General features: G+C 50.7%; 1 protein-coding gene across 3 annotated transcripts in view; it reads left to right on the top strand.

The window, feature by feature from the left end:
• CRTAC1 (cartilage acidic protein 1) overlaps window positions 1-18,591 on the top strand; it is a 152,724-nt gene extending 134,133 nt beyond the window's left edge. The window contains exons 10-16 of one of the 3 annotated variants that reach the window (XM_025273890.2): window positions 793-893; window positions 1,479-1,647; window positions 13,383-13,528; window positions 14,810-14,852; window positions 17,258-17,401; window positions 18,002-18,019; window positions 18,358-18,591. In XM_025273890.2, coding sequence (XP_025129675.1) covers window positions 793-893; window positions 1,479-1,647; window positions 13,383-13,528; window positions 14,810-14,852; window positions 17,258-17,401; window positions 18,002-18,019; window positions 18,358-18,389 — 653 coding nt within the window. In that variant the 3' untranslated portion in view covers window positions 18,390-18,591. Of the gene's footprint in view, window positions 1-792; window positions 894-1,478; window positions 1,648-13,382; window positions 13,529-14,809; window positions 14,853-17,257; window positions 17,402-18,001; window positions 18,151-18,357 lie in introns of those variants that run through there. The other 2 variants (XM_025273891.2, XM_006061137.3) reach the window with 2 other exon arrangements.
• The last annotated feature ends 508 nt before the right edge of the window (window positions 18,592-19,099 follow it).

Genomic DNA, 19,099 nt, shown 5'->3' with positions numbered 1-19,099 from the left:
CACCTGAGGGCTCCAGCCTGCTCTCCCCCAGCTCAGTGCTGCCCTTAGCAGGGATGCTGCAGCAAGCCCCATAGCCCGGCTTGTCCTGTTCCCACACACCCTGAAGGCTGAGTTCCCCGGGCTGGGAGCCGGGAGGGGCCTGGGAGTGCCAGGCGGGAAGCAGAGGAGAGAAAGGTCCATTCTCCCAGCCCCAGGGTTGTGGGGTCACAGGCGTGGGGAGCCATGGGCAGTAGTGTTTCTGCTGATGCTGTGCCGGGAGGGGAGGGAAAGGAGGGGCTGGGGGTCCTGCAGTCTGACCCCTCCTGGCATTCAGGCTGGTGGCAGAGAAAGAGCACTGGATCAGGAGGCCTAAGACCCAGCCCTGCCATTGCCATTGTCTTGGAGAAGGTGTTCCATCTTCTGGGTCTTGTTCTCCACACCCATGAAATGGGGATAACTGCATGTGCCTTCTTCGTGTCTCTGGGTTGTAGTGAGGACAAAAAGGAGACTAGTGTGTGCAAACATGTGATAGATTGATAAAAACTGTGCACATGTCTATATTATGTATAACAGACCAGACAGAAGCCCTCATCGTCCAAGTTGTTTGCACCCACACTCTCCTTGCCAAAGTCCAGGGAAAGGAAAGGGACCCCTGCACGAGCAGCTGTTAGGAGAGCAGCTTCATGGTCCAGCCTTCATGCCCCAGTGCTCTGCTCTTTCCTTCACGCTCAGGGCGTGGGCTGGCCCAGGTTAGGAGCCCTTCTCCTGCTGGGCTCCTGGCCGATGGCCAGACTGAAATCTATGCTGTTGCAGGAGGCGTGGTGACCGACTTTGATGGAGACGGGATGCTGGACCTCATCTTGTCCCACGGAGAGTCCATGGCTCAGCCGCTGTCCGTCTTCCGGGGGAATCAGGTGTGCCTGGACCTTGGGACCCACAGAGCCCTGCCTGGCATGCTCCCCTGGGCCTGGGATGAACGAGAACAGAGGAGCCCGGGGTGCTTGTTTGACCAGAGTGGCAGGAAATGGACATCTCAGGGATGAAGCAGATGAGTTCCCAGACACTCAGTAAGCCCCTGAGAAGGGCTGCTTCTCAGAGAAGTCTTCTACCCCTCTCCTTCCTCTGGCACGTCTCCAAAAACTGTTTTCCCTGAGCCTATTTTCAGGAAGATCCCCTGGAGAAGGAAACCTCACCCCACTCCAGTATCCTCACCTGGGAAATCCCATGGACAGAGGAGCCTGGCGGGCTACAGTCCACAGAGTCGTAAAGAGACACACACGATTTAGTGACTAAACAATAAGACACAAAATTGGCTTTCCCTGCTCTTGCCAGAGCTGCTCCCGGCAAACTTTAATCAGTCGGTCTGCCTCATTCACCCTCCCTGCCTGGCTCCCTCCTCCTCTCTTTCCTCTACCCCTTCTCTTCTCCCCCTCTTCCTCCTCTCTGATCCTTCCATCCACCCGGCTGATGCCCAGACCTGTGTTCATCCCCTGCTACAGGGCTTCAGCAACAACTGGCTGAGGGTGGTGCCACGAACCCGGTTTGGGGCCTTCGCCAGGGGTGCCAAGGTCGTGCTCTACACCAAGAAGAGCGGGGCACACCTGAGGATCATCGACGGGGGCTCAGGCTACCTGTGCGAGATGGAGCCCGTGGCTCACTTTGGCTTGGGTGAGTCAGGGCTCAGAGGTAGGGGGGTTTGGGGAGTGCCATGGGCTCTTGTCAGGGCAGTGGGATGCAGGGCTCTGCAGAGCCCGCTGAAATGCAGGGCTCACAGCCTGAGCATCTTTCAGGTACCACCAGCTACTGGAGGCAACCCTGCTTTGAGATGAACCCTGAACTCAGAAGGGAGGTTCTTTATGCCCCACTTCTTGCTGGGGTCCCCATCACAGTGCCTCTGACGAAGAAGTTCACCTTGGGGTCAGAGTATTTAATTCTCCATTTGTTCAAGGCTATGGCCTTGTTCTTCAAACAATGGTTACACCAAACCTGTCCACACCAGCTGCTTCTCCAGATGCCTGGGTGTTGGTTCAGTAATTAAAGTGTCTCAGCAAACCCTGGGTGCCTTCTCTTAGCTAGAAGGCTCAGGAGAAGCATGGCGGTGATGCCATCCCCAAGAAGGTAAAAATAGGTTCTTGACTGGGAGAGGGGGATTGAAAAAACTTCTACTCTTTTATGTATGTATAAATATGTATGTATGGGATCCCCAGTTGGCTCAGTGGTAAGGAATCTGCCTGCCAGTGCAAGAGACGCAGAAGACATGGGTTCAGTCCCTGAGTCAGGAAGATCCCCTGAAGAAGGAAATGGCAACCCACTCCAGTATTCTTGCCTGGAGAATCCCATGGACAGAAGAGCCTGGCGGGCTACAGTCCATGAGGTCCCAAAGAGTCAGACACAACTGAGCGACTGAGTACTTACACATTATGTATGTATAAATATGTATAGTGTATCTGTGTGTATACACATATTAACATCAACAGATACGCAGTATACCTGTGGTATTAATAAAATATCACTATACATCTATTAGTATAGCTAAAGTAACAAAAGTTACAAAGCCAAATGCTGTCAAGGATGTGGAGAAGCTGAATCTCTTGTTCATTGCTGGTACATCTACTCTGGAAAATAGTTTGGCAGTTTCTTTTAAGACAAAAAAAACCTCTGTACTGTACAACTACTATGAAAGTCACTCAGTCTGTAAGACCCAGCAATTGCACTGCTGGGCATTTATCCCAGGTAAATGAAAACTTATGTCCACATAAAAATCTACGCATGATTGTTCATAGTAACTTTGTCTCTAATAGCCCAAACTGGAAACAGCCTCAATGTTCATCAGTGGGTTAACGGGTCAACAAGCTGCCATCCATTCACACCATGGAATATTGAAACGTGAAAGTCACTCAATAATGTCCCCATGGACTTTACAGTCCATGGAATTCTCCAGGCCAGAATACTGGAGTAGGTAGCCACTCCCTTTTCCAGGGGATCTTCCCAACCCAGGGATCGAACCCAGGTCTCCCATATTGCAGGTGGATTCTTTACCAGCTAAGCCACTAGGGAAGCTTACTCATCAATAAAAAGGAATGAACCATTGATACATGCAGCAATTTGGATAGCTCTTATGTGTATTATGATGAGTGGCGGGGGTGGGGGGGTGAAGTCAGTCTCAGAAAGTCACATACTATTGATTCCATGTATATAATATTCTCAAAGTGACAAAATTATAGAGATGGAAAATAGATCAGTAGTTGCTGGGGGTTAGAAATGGTGAAAAGGGGAGGGGTGGGTATGACTTTAAAGGGAGAACCCCAGGGAGGTCTTCATGGTGATGGAGCAGTTCTGTGTTTTGATCATGGAGGGAGCTGCACAATTCAACAATTCAACAATAAAAAACAAAGAACTTATACACACACATCATGCCAATGTCAACTTCCTGGTTTTGATGTTGTATTATAGTTACATAAAGTATATGTAACATAAGGTATATGGGGGCAACTGGATGAAAGGCATACGGAACCACTTTGTACTATCTTTTACAACTTCGTGTGAATCAATAATTCTTTCAAAATAAAGCATGTTTAAAGAAATGCACTAAGGAAGGGAATTAGGGGGGAAAAGTCATAAAAGGTCTTCTTGGGGAGGAAGCACAATAATGGAAAAAGTGTCGAGAAACACTACGGGGTGGGGGGTGGGGGCAACAGTGTCTTTACTAAAACACAACTATTAAGAAAACATTTAAGGAACTTCCCTTGGCAGTCCAGAGTTAAGAGTCCGTGCTTCCCCTGCAGGAGATGCAGGTTCAATCCCCGGCTGAGGAACTAAGATCCCACATGCCATGCGGCATGGACAAAAATGGAAAATAAAATAAGTATTAAAAAAAAAAGAAAGGAAACCGTTTGAGTCAAATATACCTAGGTTCAAAATCAGATACCCTCCCCCTTATGTTAGCACCTCATGATATTAACATAAAAAGAATAGGCAATACGGTCTCAAATTAACAAACATATATGTGTATGTTAATATTATATATACATCATATGGGCATAGAAAAAAACTAAAAGAAAATGCAAAAAGTGTGAACAGTGGTTCTCCTTGAGTGGCTGGATCCGTATGGTAATTCTTTCTTGTTCTAGGTGTGGTGACATTTTACTCTTATTATTTCACATCATCCTTGTGATTACCCTTTGATGTGGGCATGATTTATCCCCATTTTACAAATGGGAAACCTGAGGATCGGCACCATTAAACATTCCCCAGTCACATAAATGGCAGAGCTGAGATTCAAATCCAGACCTAACTGGATTTATTTTCCTCCATACTTTGTCTTCAGTATTTTGGGCTTCCCTGGTGGCTCAGACGGTAAGGAATCTGCCTGCAATACAGGAGACAGATTCAGTTCCTGGGTCAGGAAGATCCCCTGGAGAAGGGAATGGCTACCCACTCCATATTGTTGCATGGAGAATTCCATGGACAGAGGAGCCTGGCAGGCTACAACCCATGGGGTTGTAAAGAGTTGGACACGACTGAGTGACTAACACTTCACTTTCATATTTTGTGTATGTGTGTATGTGTTTTCCAATTTTTATAGGCAACACATAATATTTATGTCATCTGAAAAAGAAGCATAAATATTTAGGGGACCCAGGGCCTGGTTATATGAGCATTTTCTCAGGCTATTTCACCCTGGGTGGGTCAATTCGGAGTTGGAAGTCTATCACTTTTAAGGCAGCCGTTTACTTTGCTGGCCCTGATGGTACAAGATGACTTTTATTTTATTGTTAAATATGTATCTATTTATTTATTTGGCTGCATCAGGTCTTAGTTGCTACATGCAGGCTCGTTCCCCAACCAGGGATCGAACCTGGTCTCCCTACACAGAACACAGAGTTTCAGCCACTGGACCACCAGGGAAGTCCTAGGTGACTTTTAAATACATAGTCCTCTCTTACAATATAGTAGTAGTCAACATTAATCAAGTGCTTAGTGTGTGCCTGACGCTGGTCTACATGCTTTACGAAGATACCTTATTCCAGTCTCAGCACAACAGGACAAACTAAGAATCATAACCCCATTTTACAGGTCCAGAAACTGAGACTGAGGTTAAGTCACACATCCAGAAGATAGGGAGGATTGGATTTCGACCCCATCTCCTTGAACACCCCAGTCTGGGGTCTTAACCACTATGACTTGACTGCCGGACTCCCATAGCTGTTCTGTGTGCAGCCAGCCAGGGTCCTGCTCTGCCCCTTTCTCACTGGACATCCACGACCCCTCAATTACCAAATGACCCAAGTGAGCCCATCCACACCACGGTGACGGCCATGGTCTCACAGGTGGGATGTTTATCCAGATATCTGCCTTGGCTATCAACCCACACCCCATTGTACAGATAAAGAAACTAAGGCTCACAAAGCAAATCAATGTTGAGGCCAGGACTGGGGCTGGGTTCTCCTTCTCCTCTCCCCTTGAGCTGCCTCTGCTATTTTGAGGTATGTCTTATGGGTCTTATTGGGCCTCTTCTCTGGCCAGTGTCAGTCCCTGCCAGAATGGACCTGCTTCTTCAGCTCGGAAGCCTTGGCAGGATCATCTGATGGTATCACAGGGTCCCAAGAGCCTCCATGACTCTTCCCAACTGTCTGCCTCCACAGCTCAAGGTTATGGAGGCTGCTCCTGCTTGGGACTCCCTGACAGCCTGGACTGCCAATCCTTGCTCTTCTGCATCACCATGGGGTTTGTTCTGGGTCTGAACTCTGGTTCAGACTGCTCCACAGGTTCCCTGCAGCCTCCCCTGCCAATGGATCCACTCCCAGAGAGGTGTAGAAGGAAGACTACACTTAGAGACCGGCCCCAGTGGGTCAGTCATGGCCTGGCAGTGAGACTCTCTAAGGCCGCTCAGCAGGCAGCAGGGCCAACAGCCGGGGACACAGCGAGGGGCAGAAGGCTCCACCCCTGCAGCTTCGAGAGCCCCACATCCAGAAGGATCTTCATGGATCCAGCACAGCACAGGCCTTCCTGACTGATGGAGGGACCAGCAGTGGGGCAGGAGGAGAGGGAACCAGTGGGAAAGCCAGATGGGAAGGAAGGATTGCGGAAAGAGAGAAGAGTAAGGAGACAGAAATGGGGCGCAGGGGAGACCAAGAGATGTGGCCAACAGACAGATGAAACAAGGAAATGCTCCCTGCCCTCCAGGCTCGCTGTCCCATGAGAGAGGCCGATGGACACAGGCGCTCTGGTCGCAAGCAGATTTGGGTGCTCCATCACACTGGCCCAGAGGCTGTGAGAGGACTGAGACAGGAGAAACCCACTCTGCTCTGAGCAAGGAAGTGGGCCTTGAACTAGGTCTAGAAGGATGGTAGGAATTTGTAAGGCATGGATGAGGGCTGACGGGGGGCATCCAGGGGCTGGCCTGGCTTGAACAAAGGCCAGAGGTGAGAGTGTTCATGATGTCCACAGGACAGGAAGGGTCTGGTGGGAGCAGAGTCTGAAAAGGGAGGCCAGGGCCAACGTGTCTGGAGCTCCCAGAGCCCCGAAGAGAGGGTGGGCAGAATGGAGGGGGTCGCGGAGCCAGGAAAGCCACAGCCAGGCTCAGCTTTCAGTGGGAGGGGCGTTGCTGGGGAGGGAGGACCAGGAGGAGCCCAGGAGCCTCTCCAGGGGCACAAGACTGGCACCTAGAGCCCTGCAGGGAGAGCCGCGTTTGCAATTTTTTTAGAAAGCTTTAGTTTTGTTGTTTTTTTTTCTGACTGTAAGAATAATGCATATTGATTATAGGAAAATTAGAAAATATAACACCATAAAAAAAGAAAGTAAAAATAACCTACAATCTCACCACTACGTGTGGAATATTAAGCAAATAGGAAATGTTCTCTCTTCACCCTCCCCCAGGGTCCTGTGACCCATTTAGTTGCTGCTTACCGAGCACCTACTGTGTGCCAAACGCTAACTGAAGGACGATCCTTGCTATGGGTGACCTTACATTTTAGTGGAAGGAGGAGTCACATATGATACCTCATAAACATAACAACTAGGTAAATATGTAAAAGGTTAGAAGACGGTAAGTGCTATGAAAAAAGAAAATGCAGAACAGGGTAAAGGAATTAGGAACGCAGAAGGAAACAAGCCGGGAGCGGTTTCAGTAGGTAGTCTGGGGCAGCTTCTTCCCAATTCCACACTTTTCGATAAGATTTTATTGCATGTAAAATACACAGGAGCCCGTTTATAAATAAATATGCCTCGGAAGCTTTTTTAACGGAAATTATTAGACTCTCCCTATTATTCCCAAACTTGCTTTTTTCCCCCTCTCTCTTAACAGTAAGTATATCCTGGACATTATTCCAAGCCTGTGCATATCTCCTTTGTTTTCCTTTAGTGCTGCACAGTATTTCGTTGTGTGGCTGCATTCATAATTTATTTAGCAAGTCCCCTGCTGACGGACAGTAGGGCGGTCTCCAGTCCGAAGTAGTTTGTTTTGTGGTGTTTGCAGTGAGCAGGGGCAGGTCCAGAACAGGAATGCAGAAAGGGCTGTCCTGGTGTCAGTAGGACTAGGAAGAAGATGTGGGCCCCCACCCCCACCCCGCGAGGCTGTGCAGGAGGGCAGAGGGCTGCAGGAAGCCTCCTCCACCACCCATAATGCTCCTGCTCATCTCCTCTGACCCTGTTCCTTCCTGCCTCGAAAACCACCCCTGCCTCCTCCGGATTTTGCAGCAAAGTGTGGTGATCAGCTTGTCCATGGACACGTGTGGGTGCACACGTGTGCCCCTCAGCAGCCAGCCCCCTCCCTGGGGCACTTCTCTCCCCCACACACCTGGCTAGCTCCTCTCAGCTCCTGGGCCACTGGCTGGGGAACCAGTGCTTTCCCATGCTGTGGGCCTTTGCTTGGTCAGCACTGAGCTGTGCTTAGAGGACTCAGCTTCTCAGACCCTCACGTGCATGCCTAAGGGTCCAGACTGCATCACATCACACAGTAAAACTCAGGGACCTTGCTACGTTTCATGCTTCAAGGGGCAGGGGGTTCTCAGCGGGCCACTCTGTTGTGCAGAGCGCTCTCAGCTTCATCCTGTAAAACCATCCCACGCACCCCTGCTCAGGGAGCCCCCTGGCCTCGTTCCACCATCCCCTACCCTGTCCTGCCCTTCCCCTGCTCCTCCCAGTGCAGATAGCCAGCCAACCTCATAAACAAGCATTTCTGCTCACAGTCCCTGTTGAGTACCCTGCTGGACTCGGGTTGCTCTGAACCCCAACATCTCAACCCCTGCATACCCACCCCATGTAGCCCACACCCACCCCGCGCAGCCCACACCCAGGCTCTCTGGTTCTGAGCTAGCAGAGAGCTAAGGCAGCTCTACCAAAGCCAATACATGAAAACAAATGCCAATAATCTCCTTTCTCCACCAGCCTCCCACTTGGGCTCACCCCCTGGGCCAACCCACCCCAGGCTTTGATGGCACCCCCATCCCCTACACATACACCCCTCCTTCCTTCAGCTGATTGTTCGCACGTGACTCAGAGCTGCCTCCCAGCCGGCTGGTGCTCTTTTAGGAAAGGAAAATTCAGTGGCCCACATAAAAATGGCTTTAATAAAGTGCAAAAATATTCCACCAACTGTATTCCCACCATCTGTTTTGCTTGTGATTCTTCTGAAAAGCGCAATTCTCTGTGCCTCTTTGGCCTTTGTCCTTTAAAAGCTGCCGGAGGCGACTCCCTGCTGCTCTTAATGGGGCCTCCTTTGCTCCCAGACGCACAGGCCCAGCAGTCTGGCCAACTTAAAGTCTGTCCTTGTGCAGTGTCTCGTGGCCGGGCCCCCTGGCTTCTGCAGCTGCGGGAAGACTTGAAATTTGTGGGGCAAAGGGAATGGCCCAGCCTGGGGGCAGGAGCCTGGGTTCCAGTCCGAACTCAAACACCTGCAGTTCCCTGCACCTTGCCAAGCCTCAGTGTCTACATCGGGGGAGCGGGTATAAATTCTCCCTCGTGGAGTAGTTGAGAGGCTTCAATCAGTCACACCTTCGAGAGTTCCAAGTCCCTCACCATCTCCTCTCCCACCCACCCTACTTAACGCACAAGCTTACACCCTGCTTTGCCCACTTTGAACTGCTCCCTGATCTTCAACACGCACGTCCTTTTCATATCTCTACACCTTTGCCTGTGCTGTACCCTCTGCCCGGAACGTACTTCCCTTCCCTTCTGTGCCTCCCAAGCTCTTATTCCTCCTGCATCCTCCAACGAAATGACTTTTAACACCCGCCTCTCTCACCAAGTGGTACCCATACTATATGTGCACTTTCCCAGTTTATTTTAACATAATCACTGTGTTCATTGCCCCCACAGGGCTCAGCTCCTCCAGGATGGGTCCTAGGTCTGTCTCCTTCCTGCTGAATCCCAGCTCCCTGCATGATGCTTGGTCCATGGTGGTTTGGTCATGGAGGTGGGGTGGGCAATAGAACAAGGGTTTCGCAGGTGTGGGCTTCAGGATCAGACATTCCCTCTCTGGGTAGCTGTGAGCAATTCCCTTCACCTCTCTGAGTCTCATCCCCTTCAACTCTAAGATGGAAATTATAAAACTAGTATTTTCTCAGGGGACTGCCATGAGGATCCAGTGCCTTGACACTGAGAATCACTGCGTGCAGTTTGGAGTACATACTCTGTAGTATTATTGGCAACAAGGGGAAGCCCTTTGGGAACTGCAGGGTGCCCCCCATGTCTAAGAGATGATGGGGGTGCTGAGGGTCAAAATTGACTGGGGCAGTGCTCACATCCAAGGAAAGACTGTCCTTCCTGGATAGGCTAGAGCTCCCATCTTACAGATGAGGAAACTGAGGCCCCTAAATAATCAATAACAAAAGAGTGAGTCCTACTGAGATGTGCCCTCCCCATGGCTGATTTCTATCCTAGTCCTGCTGATCCCTGGGTCTGGAGGAAGAGAGGAAGCAGGATTCAGAGGCAGGATGTAAATTTGTGATTGTCTATGAATATTCGGCAGCTCTTGAGTTATTTGCGGCACTTCTGTCAGGCTGGAAAATGTATTCGTGTAGCTGCTCTGTTGGCTTAGGCGAGAAACATTTGTTCTTCTTTGTCTCCTTTTTTTTTTTAAATAGAAAAATGTTTACTTTTTACATCTGCCACTTAGTTTGGGCGCTGAACACCCTAAACATGCCAAATCTCTTGAACCTCAAGAGACTACTTCCAAACAGAAAAAGAGTGGGCGGTTGACACCCCCAATCCTATTTTCACCCCCTTCCCCAAAATAAATGATTGTGGTAGAAGGGAACAGGGAAGGAAGGGGTTATGAGAAATGTTTTCTGGCTTAATAGAGCCAATCCCAGAACCAGCAAACCCCCAGCCTGGAAGGGGAGAACCTCCATGGGGAGAGAAGCTGCATCCTGTCTGGGGGGGTTTCTGGGTCATGTGGGGGTCTCTGCTCAGGGGACCTCTCTCTGGTGCTGCTGCCCCATCGCAGGCACAGGGGCAGGGGCTGCTCACCTTTGACACTTCCGGAGGGTGGTGGCTGGTCCCTGCCTTTAATAATTCATGATGGCCAGAGGAGAGACTTCTCTGGAGGCCTTGGGTTGGAGGGAGCAGAAGAGAAGCAAGCCCAGGGAGGCTCAGAAATAGACAGTGTGGCTCTCAAGATGCACCTTTCTCTGGAAGCTCCAGACTGACACACTGGGACTTGGGGAGAAAGCTGAAGCGGGGTCCTTCCACACCGTGCTGTCTTAGCTCCAACCCCAGGGGGACCTCAGAGGTAGAGATAGATTCCAATACCGGAATCTCTATATTGATTCCCCCAAAGTCTAGGCATGCAGCTTCTCTCCCCGTGAAGACTCACCCCTTCCAGGCCCATGGCTTACTGGTTCTGAGGTTGGCTCTATTAAACCAGAAAACATTTCTCATGACCCCCTTCTCCCCCTGCTCCCTTTTCTAAAATACAGGAACCCCGTTCATACACAAAAATGTTTCACAGACCACCCTCCACCCCCATCGCAGCAATCATTGTAAAAAATCCATTGGTGGACAGTAATGACCAAAAGCTGCTATACATTCAATGGCACTTTCCAATTTCCCTTGTTTTGTGACAGTCTCTATACGCATTGAGGAGAAAGTAGCACGCACATGTGGGTGACTTTATTCTCAGCCCTCGATTGATGCTTGGGGGAGTGTGCAAGTCTGTGGAGCCCCGAGCACCAAGCCCATGTCTAGGCAGCCCAGGTGGGTGTCAACGAGGGGGCTGCAGCATCCCTCCCACCTGTACTGAGCGCTGCCCTCTTTCCCAGGTGACTGACTGGAGAAAGGCTTCTCTCAGCAGGTGAGGCCCAGCTCCCGCTCTTCTCCACCCCAATCCATCACCATTAGCCTGACCTTGTCTCAGTGACAGGCCTGTTGCTTTAAGCAGGAAGCCGGGGCCGGCTGTGACGCCTAAACACCTGATAAATCTTTCCAACCTGCTTTCTGCCAGTGATGTAACACGTTGCTTTAAGGATGTGTGCAGATGGATTCACAATGAACATTCCCTGAGTTTCACCACCATTATTTTCTGTAAACGTCTCAGCTTTGTTGTTGTTGTTCAGCTGCTAAGCTGTGTTCGATTCTTCGTGACCCCATGCTGCAGCACAAGAAGACTCCCCTGTCCTTCACTATCTCCTGGAGTTGGCTCAAATTCATGTCCATTGAATCGATGATGCTATCTATCCATCTCATCCTCTGCCACCCTCTTCTCCTCCTGCCTTCAATCTTTCCCAGCATCAGGGTCTTTCCCAGTGAGCTGGTTCTTCATATCAGGTGGCCAAAGAATTGGAACTTCAGCTTCAGCATCAGTCCTTCCAATGAATAGTCAGGGTTGATTTCCTTAAGGATTGACTGGTTTGATCTCCTTGCAGTCCAAGGGACTGTCGAGAGTCTTCTCCAACACCACAATTCGAAAGCATGAATTCTTCAGTGCTCGGCATTCTCTATGGTCCAACTGTCACATCCAGAAATGACCACTGCAAAAACCATAGTTTTTACTATGCAGACCTTTGTCTGCAGGGTGCTGTCTCTGCTTTTTAATACACTTTCTAGGTTTGTCATAGCTTTTCTTCCAAGGAGCAAGTGTCTTTTAATGTCATGGCTGCAGTCACTGTCCGCAGTGATTTTGGAGCCCAAAAAGAAAAAATCTCTCACTGCTTCCATTTTTTCCCCTGCTATTTGCCATGAAGTGATGGGTCTGGATGCCGTGATCTTAGTTTTCTGAATGTTGGGTTTTAAGCCACTTTTTTCACTTTCCTCTTTTGCCCTCATCAAAAGACTCTTTAGTTCCTCTTCACTTTCTGCCATTAGAGTGACATCATCTGCATATTTGAGGTTATTGATATTTCTCCCGGCAATCTTGATTCCAGCTTGTGATTCATCCAGCCCAGCATTTTATATGAGGTACTCTGCATATAAGTTAGAGAAGCAGGGTGACAATATACAGCATTGCCATATTCCTTTCCCAATTTTTAACCAGTCAGCTGTTCCATGTCCAGTTCTCACTGTTGCTTCTCAGATTGGTCTTTCTCCTGTGCCCTTTGTCGCCTCAGCTTTTATATGGAGCTCAACTCAAATACCTTATCCCCAAGAACCTGTCCCTCATCACCTTGACTAGAAAAGGCCCCCAGTAACTCTTACTTCCTCTTTATCTCATCACCCGATTTTTGTTTTCTTCACAGAGCTTGTCAATATCTGGCATTGTTTATCGGTTCATCTGTGTGCCTGTCTATCCACACTAGAGTGGAAGCTCCCTGAGAACAGGGACTTTCCCACTGACGGCCCCTTGCAGACTTTAACTATCAGTATAGATACAAATCAATGGAATACACCCAATATTAAAAAGCAAATCAGCTGTAAAGCTGATCATTGTCCCCGGGTCTCCCAGATGCCCCATCCCCACTCTTTCTTTCCCAACATGCTAGGTAAATGGTACAGCCAAGATTTGAACCCAGGACTCCAAAGTCAACCTGTTTACCACCAGGTTTAACCCTCTTCCCCAAAACAGCCTCCTGCCCATTGGCCTAGCCACTAGAATGTAAGTTCTAGAACTGCGCTGTCTGGTATGGTAGCCACTAGGTGAGTGGTTAAATAATTCTATTTTAAATAGAATTTAAAATCCAGTCCCTTATCACGCCAGTGCCACACCGGAGCTCAGCATACACCTATGGCTAGCCGCTACCGCAGCTGACAGATAGATAGAGAATATCACCACACAAGTTCTCTTGGATGGCGTTGTCCTAAAGGAGCAGGATCTTGTCAGCCTTGTTCACTATTTCCCCAGCACTTAGAACAGTATTCAGATCATGTTTTTTATCAGGTGAACGAATGAATGATGACACCCTTGAAGAGAATCCCTCCCCAGCCCCCACTCTCCTCTGCAGCTGATCATTTCACCTTTCTTCCCACAGGGAAGGACGAAGCCAGCAGCGTGGAGGTGACATGGCCAGATGGCAAGATGGCCAGCAGGAACGTGGCCAGCTCGGAGATGAACTCAGTGCTGGAGATTCCCTATCCCCGGGATGATGACAGACCTCAGGACCCAGCCAGCCTGGAGGTGAGCAGAGGCATCTGGACCTTAGAGCCAAACAAGCAGGCCCCTCCCACAATCCTGGGGGCTGAAGCTGGATTCCCAGGAATTGTAGACTTTGTTTCTAGAATGATGGAAATCTTCTTAGCAAAGGGCAGGCTTCGTAGTGACCCCTCCAATTGTAGTTTCCACACCACTATCACACCCACAGCTCTTCTGCTCCTCAAAGAAATCCTAGCATGTTGGAAGGGTAAGCATTTTTTTCACCCACTTTACAGAGAAGGTAAACTGAGACCAAGAAAGAGAACCCACCAAAACTGCACAGCCATTTGTGAGCAGAGTTAAGGACTGGCCCCAGGTCTCCTGCTTCATCTCTGATTCTTTCCAAGGCTCTGACAGCCTCCCGTTACCTCTGCAGACTCCTAGGAAGAGCTCTGGGCCCCTGTCCAGAGAGGATCATGCCATTGCAAATAATAGGAGCCACTTAAACTCATGCAGACAAGGGGACTTACAGGGAGGTTCCCGGGAAGCTCACAAAACTCAAGGGACACTCGTGGCCCCAGGAGCTCATGGACCTCAGTTTTTAGTGCATTGGCTCTGTGGGGAGAGCATTATCCTTCCCCAGTAATCTTCACCAGCACCCCATCATTCGTCAGTTCCAACAGTCGACATTTTCTGTCTTGTGTAAAGTGTTCTGAGTCCCAACCACCGTCCCCAGCCACCAGGCTGCTGAGACCTCCACAGAGACCTAGCAAAGCCCCCACAGCCTGGAGTGACCAGGCTCCCCAATCTCTGTCTCCGCCTCACTTAGATCAAATTCCAGCTGCAAAGCCTTTGAGTCACTCCTCTGGATGGGATATCCACCTCTTGTCCAGCCCTGCCCAAGGTGGGGTGATGGCCTGGCTCACAGGCACCCCGGCCCCAGGAGTGGGGAAGGTTCTCAGAGAAAGGGGTGTGGGGAGTGAGCTTATCCAGCCCTCTTTACACTTTGCCTTCCTGAGACCCAGGTTGTCTCAGGTGATGCCATAGGAGGGACAGACTCTGTTGGGGATCACGGGGCAGGCCTGTGGATCCCACATGAGGGAAATGAGCAGGAGTTTGTACAGGCTCTGTTCTTGGCCTTCCCCCTGAGTCTCCTCTGATCAGTGCAAAGGAATCCTGGCAGGAGGGGCTCTCCCTGATCCAGAGCTGCGAGCAGGCCTTTACTGTGGGGTCAGGGTGACAGCTGCCCTGTGGCTGTGACTGGGAGGGGACCTAAGATGGGACCTTCTCAACTCACTAGTGTCTATGCTTCTGCCCATCTTGCAGTGCGGCCAAGGATTCTCCCAGCAGGAAAATGGCCATTGTGCGGGTAAGTTGCCTGCAGGTACCAGAGGACAAGGCAGAGGCCGGAATCTCGCTGGGGAGGGTCAGCCTGGGCCCTGGAAGACTCAGGTTGCAGACAAGGGGCAGTGGGAACGGTGAGAAGGGGAATGTGTTGTTTGTCCCTGGGGCTCCTGATGCCAAGACAACCGCCAGGTAACTCGGCAAGGTGGGAATGATGGTAGCAACCTGCAGGCTGAATCACTACAGCTCTGGGAATTGGCAGCACTTCCCTGCCGTGAATACAGACAGAACAATCACCGGGAGGAGACACAACTGCCTAGACAGAGCGCACAGGGAGGCCTCGCTCCTGGAAGCCATGGTGGGTGGGCATGCACCCTCCATCCAGCACAGCAGCCAGCAAAGGGGCTGGCAGGCAAGAGTGGGCATGGCTAGCCAGGGGGCATTGGAGCAAACCAGGATGTGGCATGAGGTCACAGCTCAGAAGGGAGATTGCAGCCTTTTGCAGTACTGGCCGGCAGGTAACCGCAGCACGGCCAGGCTCTGAGGATCCGGGAACCTCCTAAGACCTCTCAAAGGCCTGGAACGGGCAAGGTAGCCCAGAGGCTCAGCACCGAGACTTTCAACCCCATGTCTTCCATCCTAAGGACCAGCAGGGGGTTTGGCCAAGGACTCCACCTGCCCTTAGATGCTCAGGCGGCATTCTTCCCAAGTCCCCTCTGCAGCCACTCATCAGCCCCAGGTGAATGGTTTGCTATTGAGATGCCGGAGTGAACGAGACAATCCCTGCCCTCTTGGAGCTTAGACCCAGTGGGAGGGGTGCACAGAGAAACAGATTGACCACACAACCTGGGCAGGGCTTGTGGGGAGGGGGTGCTATGGGAGCACAAAGGCGGGGGGTGGGGTGCTAAGCCAGTCTAGTGAGGGTCCAAGAAAGTGCCCCAGAGATAGTTTAGGTCTGAGCTGAGACCTGAGGGGTGATGAGGAGTCCACCAGACGGTAGGGAGAAAGTGTTCCAATGGAGGGCGCTGCCTGGGCAAAGGACCACAGGTCAGAAGTGGAGAGGATGGCTGGAAGGGTGGCTTGAGGAAGAAATTAGTTCCCTCCGCTCCTCATGTCCCCACCATGGCCACTCTAACAGATGATGCCCATACCCAGAAATTCCAGCATCTCCCCATGTGCTGGGAAGATCCCAAGACCTCCACAGTGCAGCCGCCTCTTCATTTCATCACCCGGTAGACATTTGTGTGCCTCCTGCACAGCACCCTACGTGGGGAGCTGGGGGTGCAGGTCAGGCACCTGCCCTGGAAGGGTGTTCATTCTAGTTGGGCAGACTGACCACAAACCACGTGGCCCAAGAGCTGGATGAGATGAGTTAAGAACCCTTTAAGCAATGTGCTCTCTGAAGACTCTTCTAGAAGATGTGGGCAGGAAGAGGACCTTTGTGCTGAGACCTGAAGGACAGGAAGGGTCCAGCCATAGAAAGAGCAGAGAGAGGAGCTTGCCCAGCAGAGGGGAGAGTGGGAGCAAAGACCATGCAGCAGGAGAAAGGCTTATTGTGTCAAATGGACAAGAACGAGGCCAGAGTGCTGGGAGAGGATGAACAAGCTGGATGCCACATCAGAGAGGATCTTGAGTCCCCAGAAGGGAGTCTGGACTTTGTTCTCAGGGCCCTTTGCAGTTAAGCAAGAGCATGGCATGGTATGGTTCATATTTTCAGCAATCACCTGGCTGCTGAATTGCAGATAGGATTGGAGGAAGCAGGGAAGCCAGGAGGCCTGGGGAGTGGATGGAGGTGTGGTGGCAGGACAGGGGAAGGCAAGAATGCAGCAGCAGAAATCCAAGTAAGAGCTTCTGGTGGCTGGGGACAGGCTGGTGGCAGAGGAGTGAGAGGAAGGTGGTCAGACCGGAGAGGTACGATGGGGCAAAATTGACAGGATCTGTTGTTAAATCACCTGCAAATTAAGGAAACTGGAAGAATCAGGAACCTCTCCAATGTCTGCTTAAGCAGCCAAGAGGCTGATGGTGGCCTTGATTGAGCTGGGGAGGATGGGAACAGGGGACAAAAGAGGCTTGAAGGCTGGGGGATCTAGAGTTCCATTTCAACCTAGTAAGTCTGAGATGCATGGTAGAATTCATGAGTCTGGAGCCCCAGGGAGAGGTCATGGCTTGAGATAGGAGGCCTGGAATCATCCATATGTGAAGGGACCACCTAGAGAAACTGTGGGAGATAGAAAAGAAGACCCAGGAAAACATGAGTGCCCTCAAGGTGTAAAGGTCAAGTATAGGAGGAGCCAGCCAAGAAGACTGAGCAAGCTGAGGCCCAGGAAGAAGAAGGGCCATGCCCAAGGTCATGGCAGGAGTGGGGAAGCAGAGCCTGAGCAAGGACCCATTGCCCCCAGCCCCCAGTGAGCGGCTCCCCTTGCCTTTCAGATACCAATGAATGCATCCAGTTCCCGTTCGTGTGCCCTCGAGACAAGCCCGTGTGTGTCAACACGTACGGAAGCTACAGGTGCCGGACCAACAAGAGATGCAGTCGGGGCTATGAACCCAATGAGGACGGCACAGCCTGTGTGGGTGAGTGGGGCCCTGGCCACCGTCCAGTAGCAAAGGGAACTTGCCATCCACTGGGGAGCTCTATGCTATGCTATGCTAAGTCACTTCAGTCGTGTCTGACTCTGTGCGACCCCATAGACGGCAGTCCACCAGGCTCCCCCGTCCCTGGGATTCTCCAGGCAAGAACACTGGAGTGGGCTGCCATTTCCTTCTCCAATGCATGAAAGTTTGGGAGGCCCCAAGTTGAGGTTCTCAGCCCCTGCCTTCTCCTGGCTGGAGGACATCTCCCTAGACCTTCGTGGGGTCTCCAAGGAAGACCATGACAGGCTTGGAGAAGCCCCACCGCTACTGCCATCAAGTGAAGGGCCCCTGGGGTGCTGTGTCCTGGCCAGAAGCCATTGCTCTTCCTGTTGCTCCCTTTCCTGAAACTAATGTTCCTACCTTAGGCTCAGCCCACGTTTTCTTACCTGGGGATATAGACTAGCTCCTGCTCACCTTTGTCTGAATTTCTGAACTGGTATTTGTCTTCTTCCTCCCAAATGCTTTCCCCCACCCCAACCCCACCCCCATTCCCCTTCTCTTTTCCCCATTTTCTGTCTCCCCACTCCATCCTTTTTGCAGCTCAAGTGGCCTTTTTAGGTGGGTATCCTTCTGCCGCCTTTAGAATCTCTGAGCCTCTCTCTTGGGCCTCATCTCTTTCTCTAGGCCTTGGACTTTTCCTTCAGTTATATGCACTTTAAATTCCATCAATAAAGGAAAAAAAAAACTAACGATCTTTGTGGAAAACTAAATCTCTCCCGCTGCCTGTCTTTCTCTATGCCCAGTAGATTCTGCTGCGTGCTCCTTCTGAATGGACAGCGGGGGTGGCCATCTTTGAAAAGGGAAGTTTGGGAGATACTGATATTTGTGTCACCTTTAGTTGCTTGTGAAGTCTTTCTTTGCATGTCTTCTGAGAACATGTTTTTTACCCCATCCAGCCTCCCTCACTCCTTCAGAAGAATCAAGATAGTCCTGTCTTTTCTGTATCCTCCAGTGTCATGAGCGGCTTATTTTGCCCTTAACAAAGATGGCTTCCAGGCGGTTGCTTGCTCAGTTGATTTTACAGTGTGTCCGTGCCTGCTGGTCTGGCCTGTGCTGTTTCTGCTCTGCGGGCCCTGAGTGCCTGTGGTAGAGAAAGCCATATTGGGGTCGGTGGTGATGATGGGGGGGTGGGGGAAAGGGTGGCCATTTGGGACTCTTGATAAAAAATGTTAAAGTTTGAACTTGCGAAGTCTTCCAGTCTCTTTCTGAACAAATTATACCAATAAACTCTCTGCTGGATATTAGTGTCTAGCTGGTGGAAAAAAAAAAAAAGTGTCTGAGGCAAGCAGAGCTGGTTGGAATGCTGAATTAGCAGCAGCCCTTCCATCACGTGGCCCTTGGAAAGCAACTCATGATACGGAGAAAGTGTCTGCCCCAGGCATGAGCAATGGTTGGGTTTCGCACCAGTGTTCACTTGGGGGACACTAGGGTTTGGCCAGGTGAGGCATGTGGAATGAGCAAGGGACAGACACAGAGGGAATGTTCTGGGGCAGTCACTTCTCCAGAAGTCTGGGCCTCAGTATCCCGCATCTAAACAGCAGCAGAGTTGGGCTGGTGTATACCTAAGAGCCTTTTCCTTTCTAAGACCCCTGAAAATGTGGCTGGACATAGGCATGCCTAGTGTCAGATTACCCTAAT

This window comes from Bubalus bubalis, chromosome 23, assembly GCF_019923935.1.
Source record: "Bubalus bubalis isolate 160015118507 breed Murrah chromosome 23, NDDB_SH_1, whole genome shotgun sequence".
Classification (NCBI taxonomy): domain Eukaryota; kingdom Metazoa; phylum Chordata; class Mammalia; order Artiodactyla; family Bovidae; genus Bubalus; species Bubalus bubalis.
Note: the sequence above shows the minus strand (reverse complement) of the source record. Positions and strands in the feature narration are given on the sequence as shown.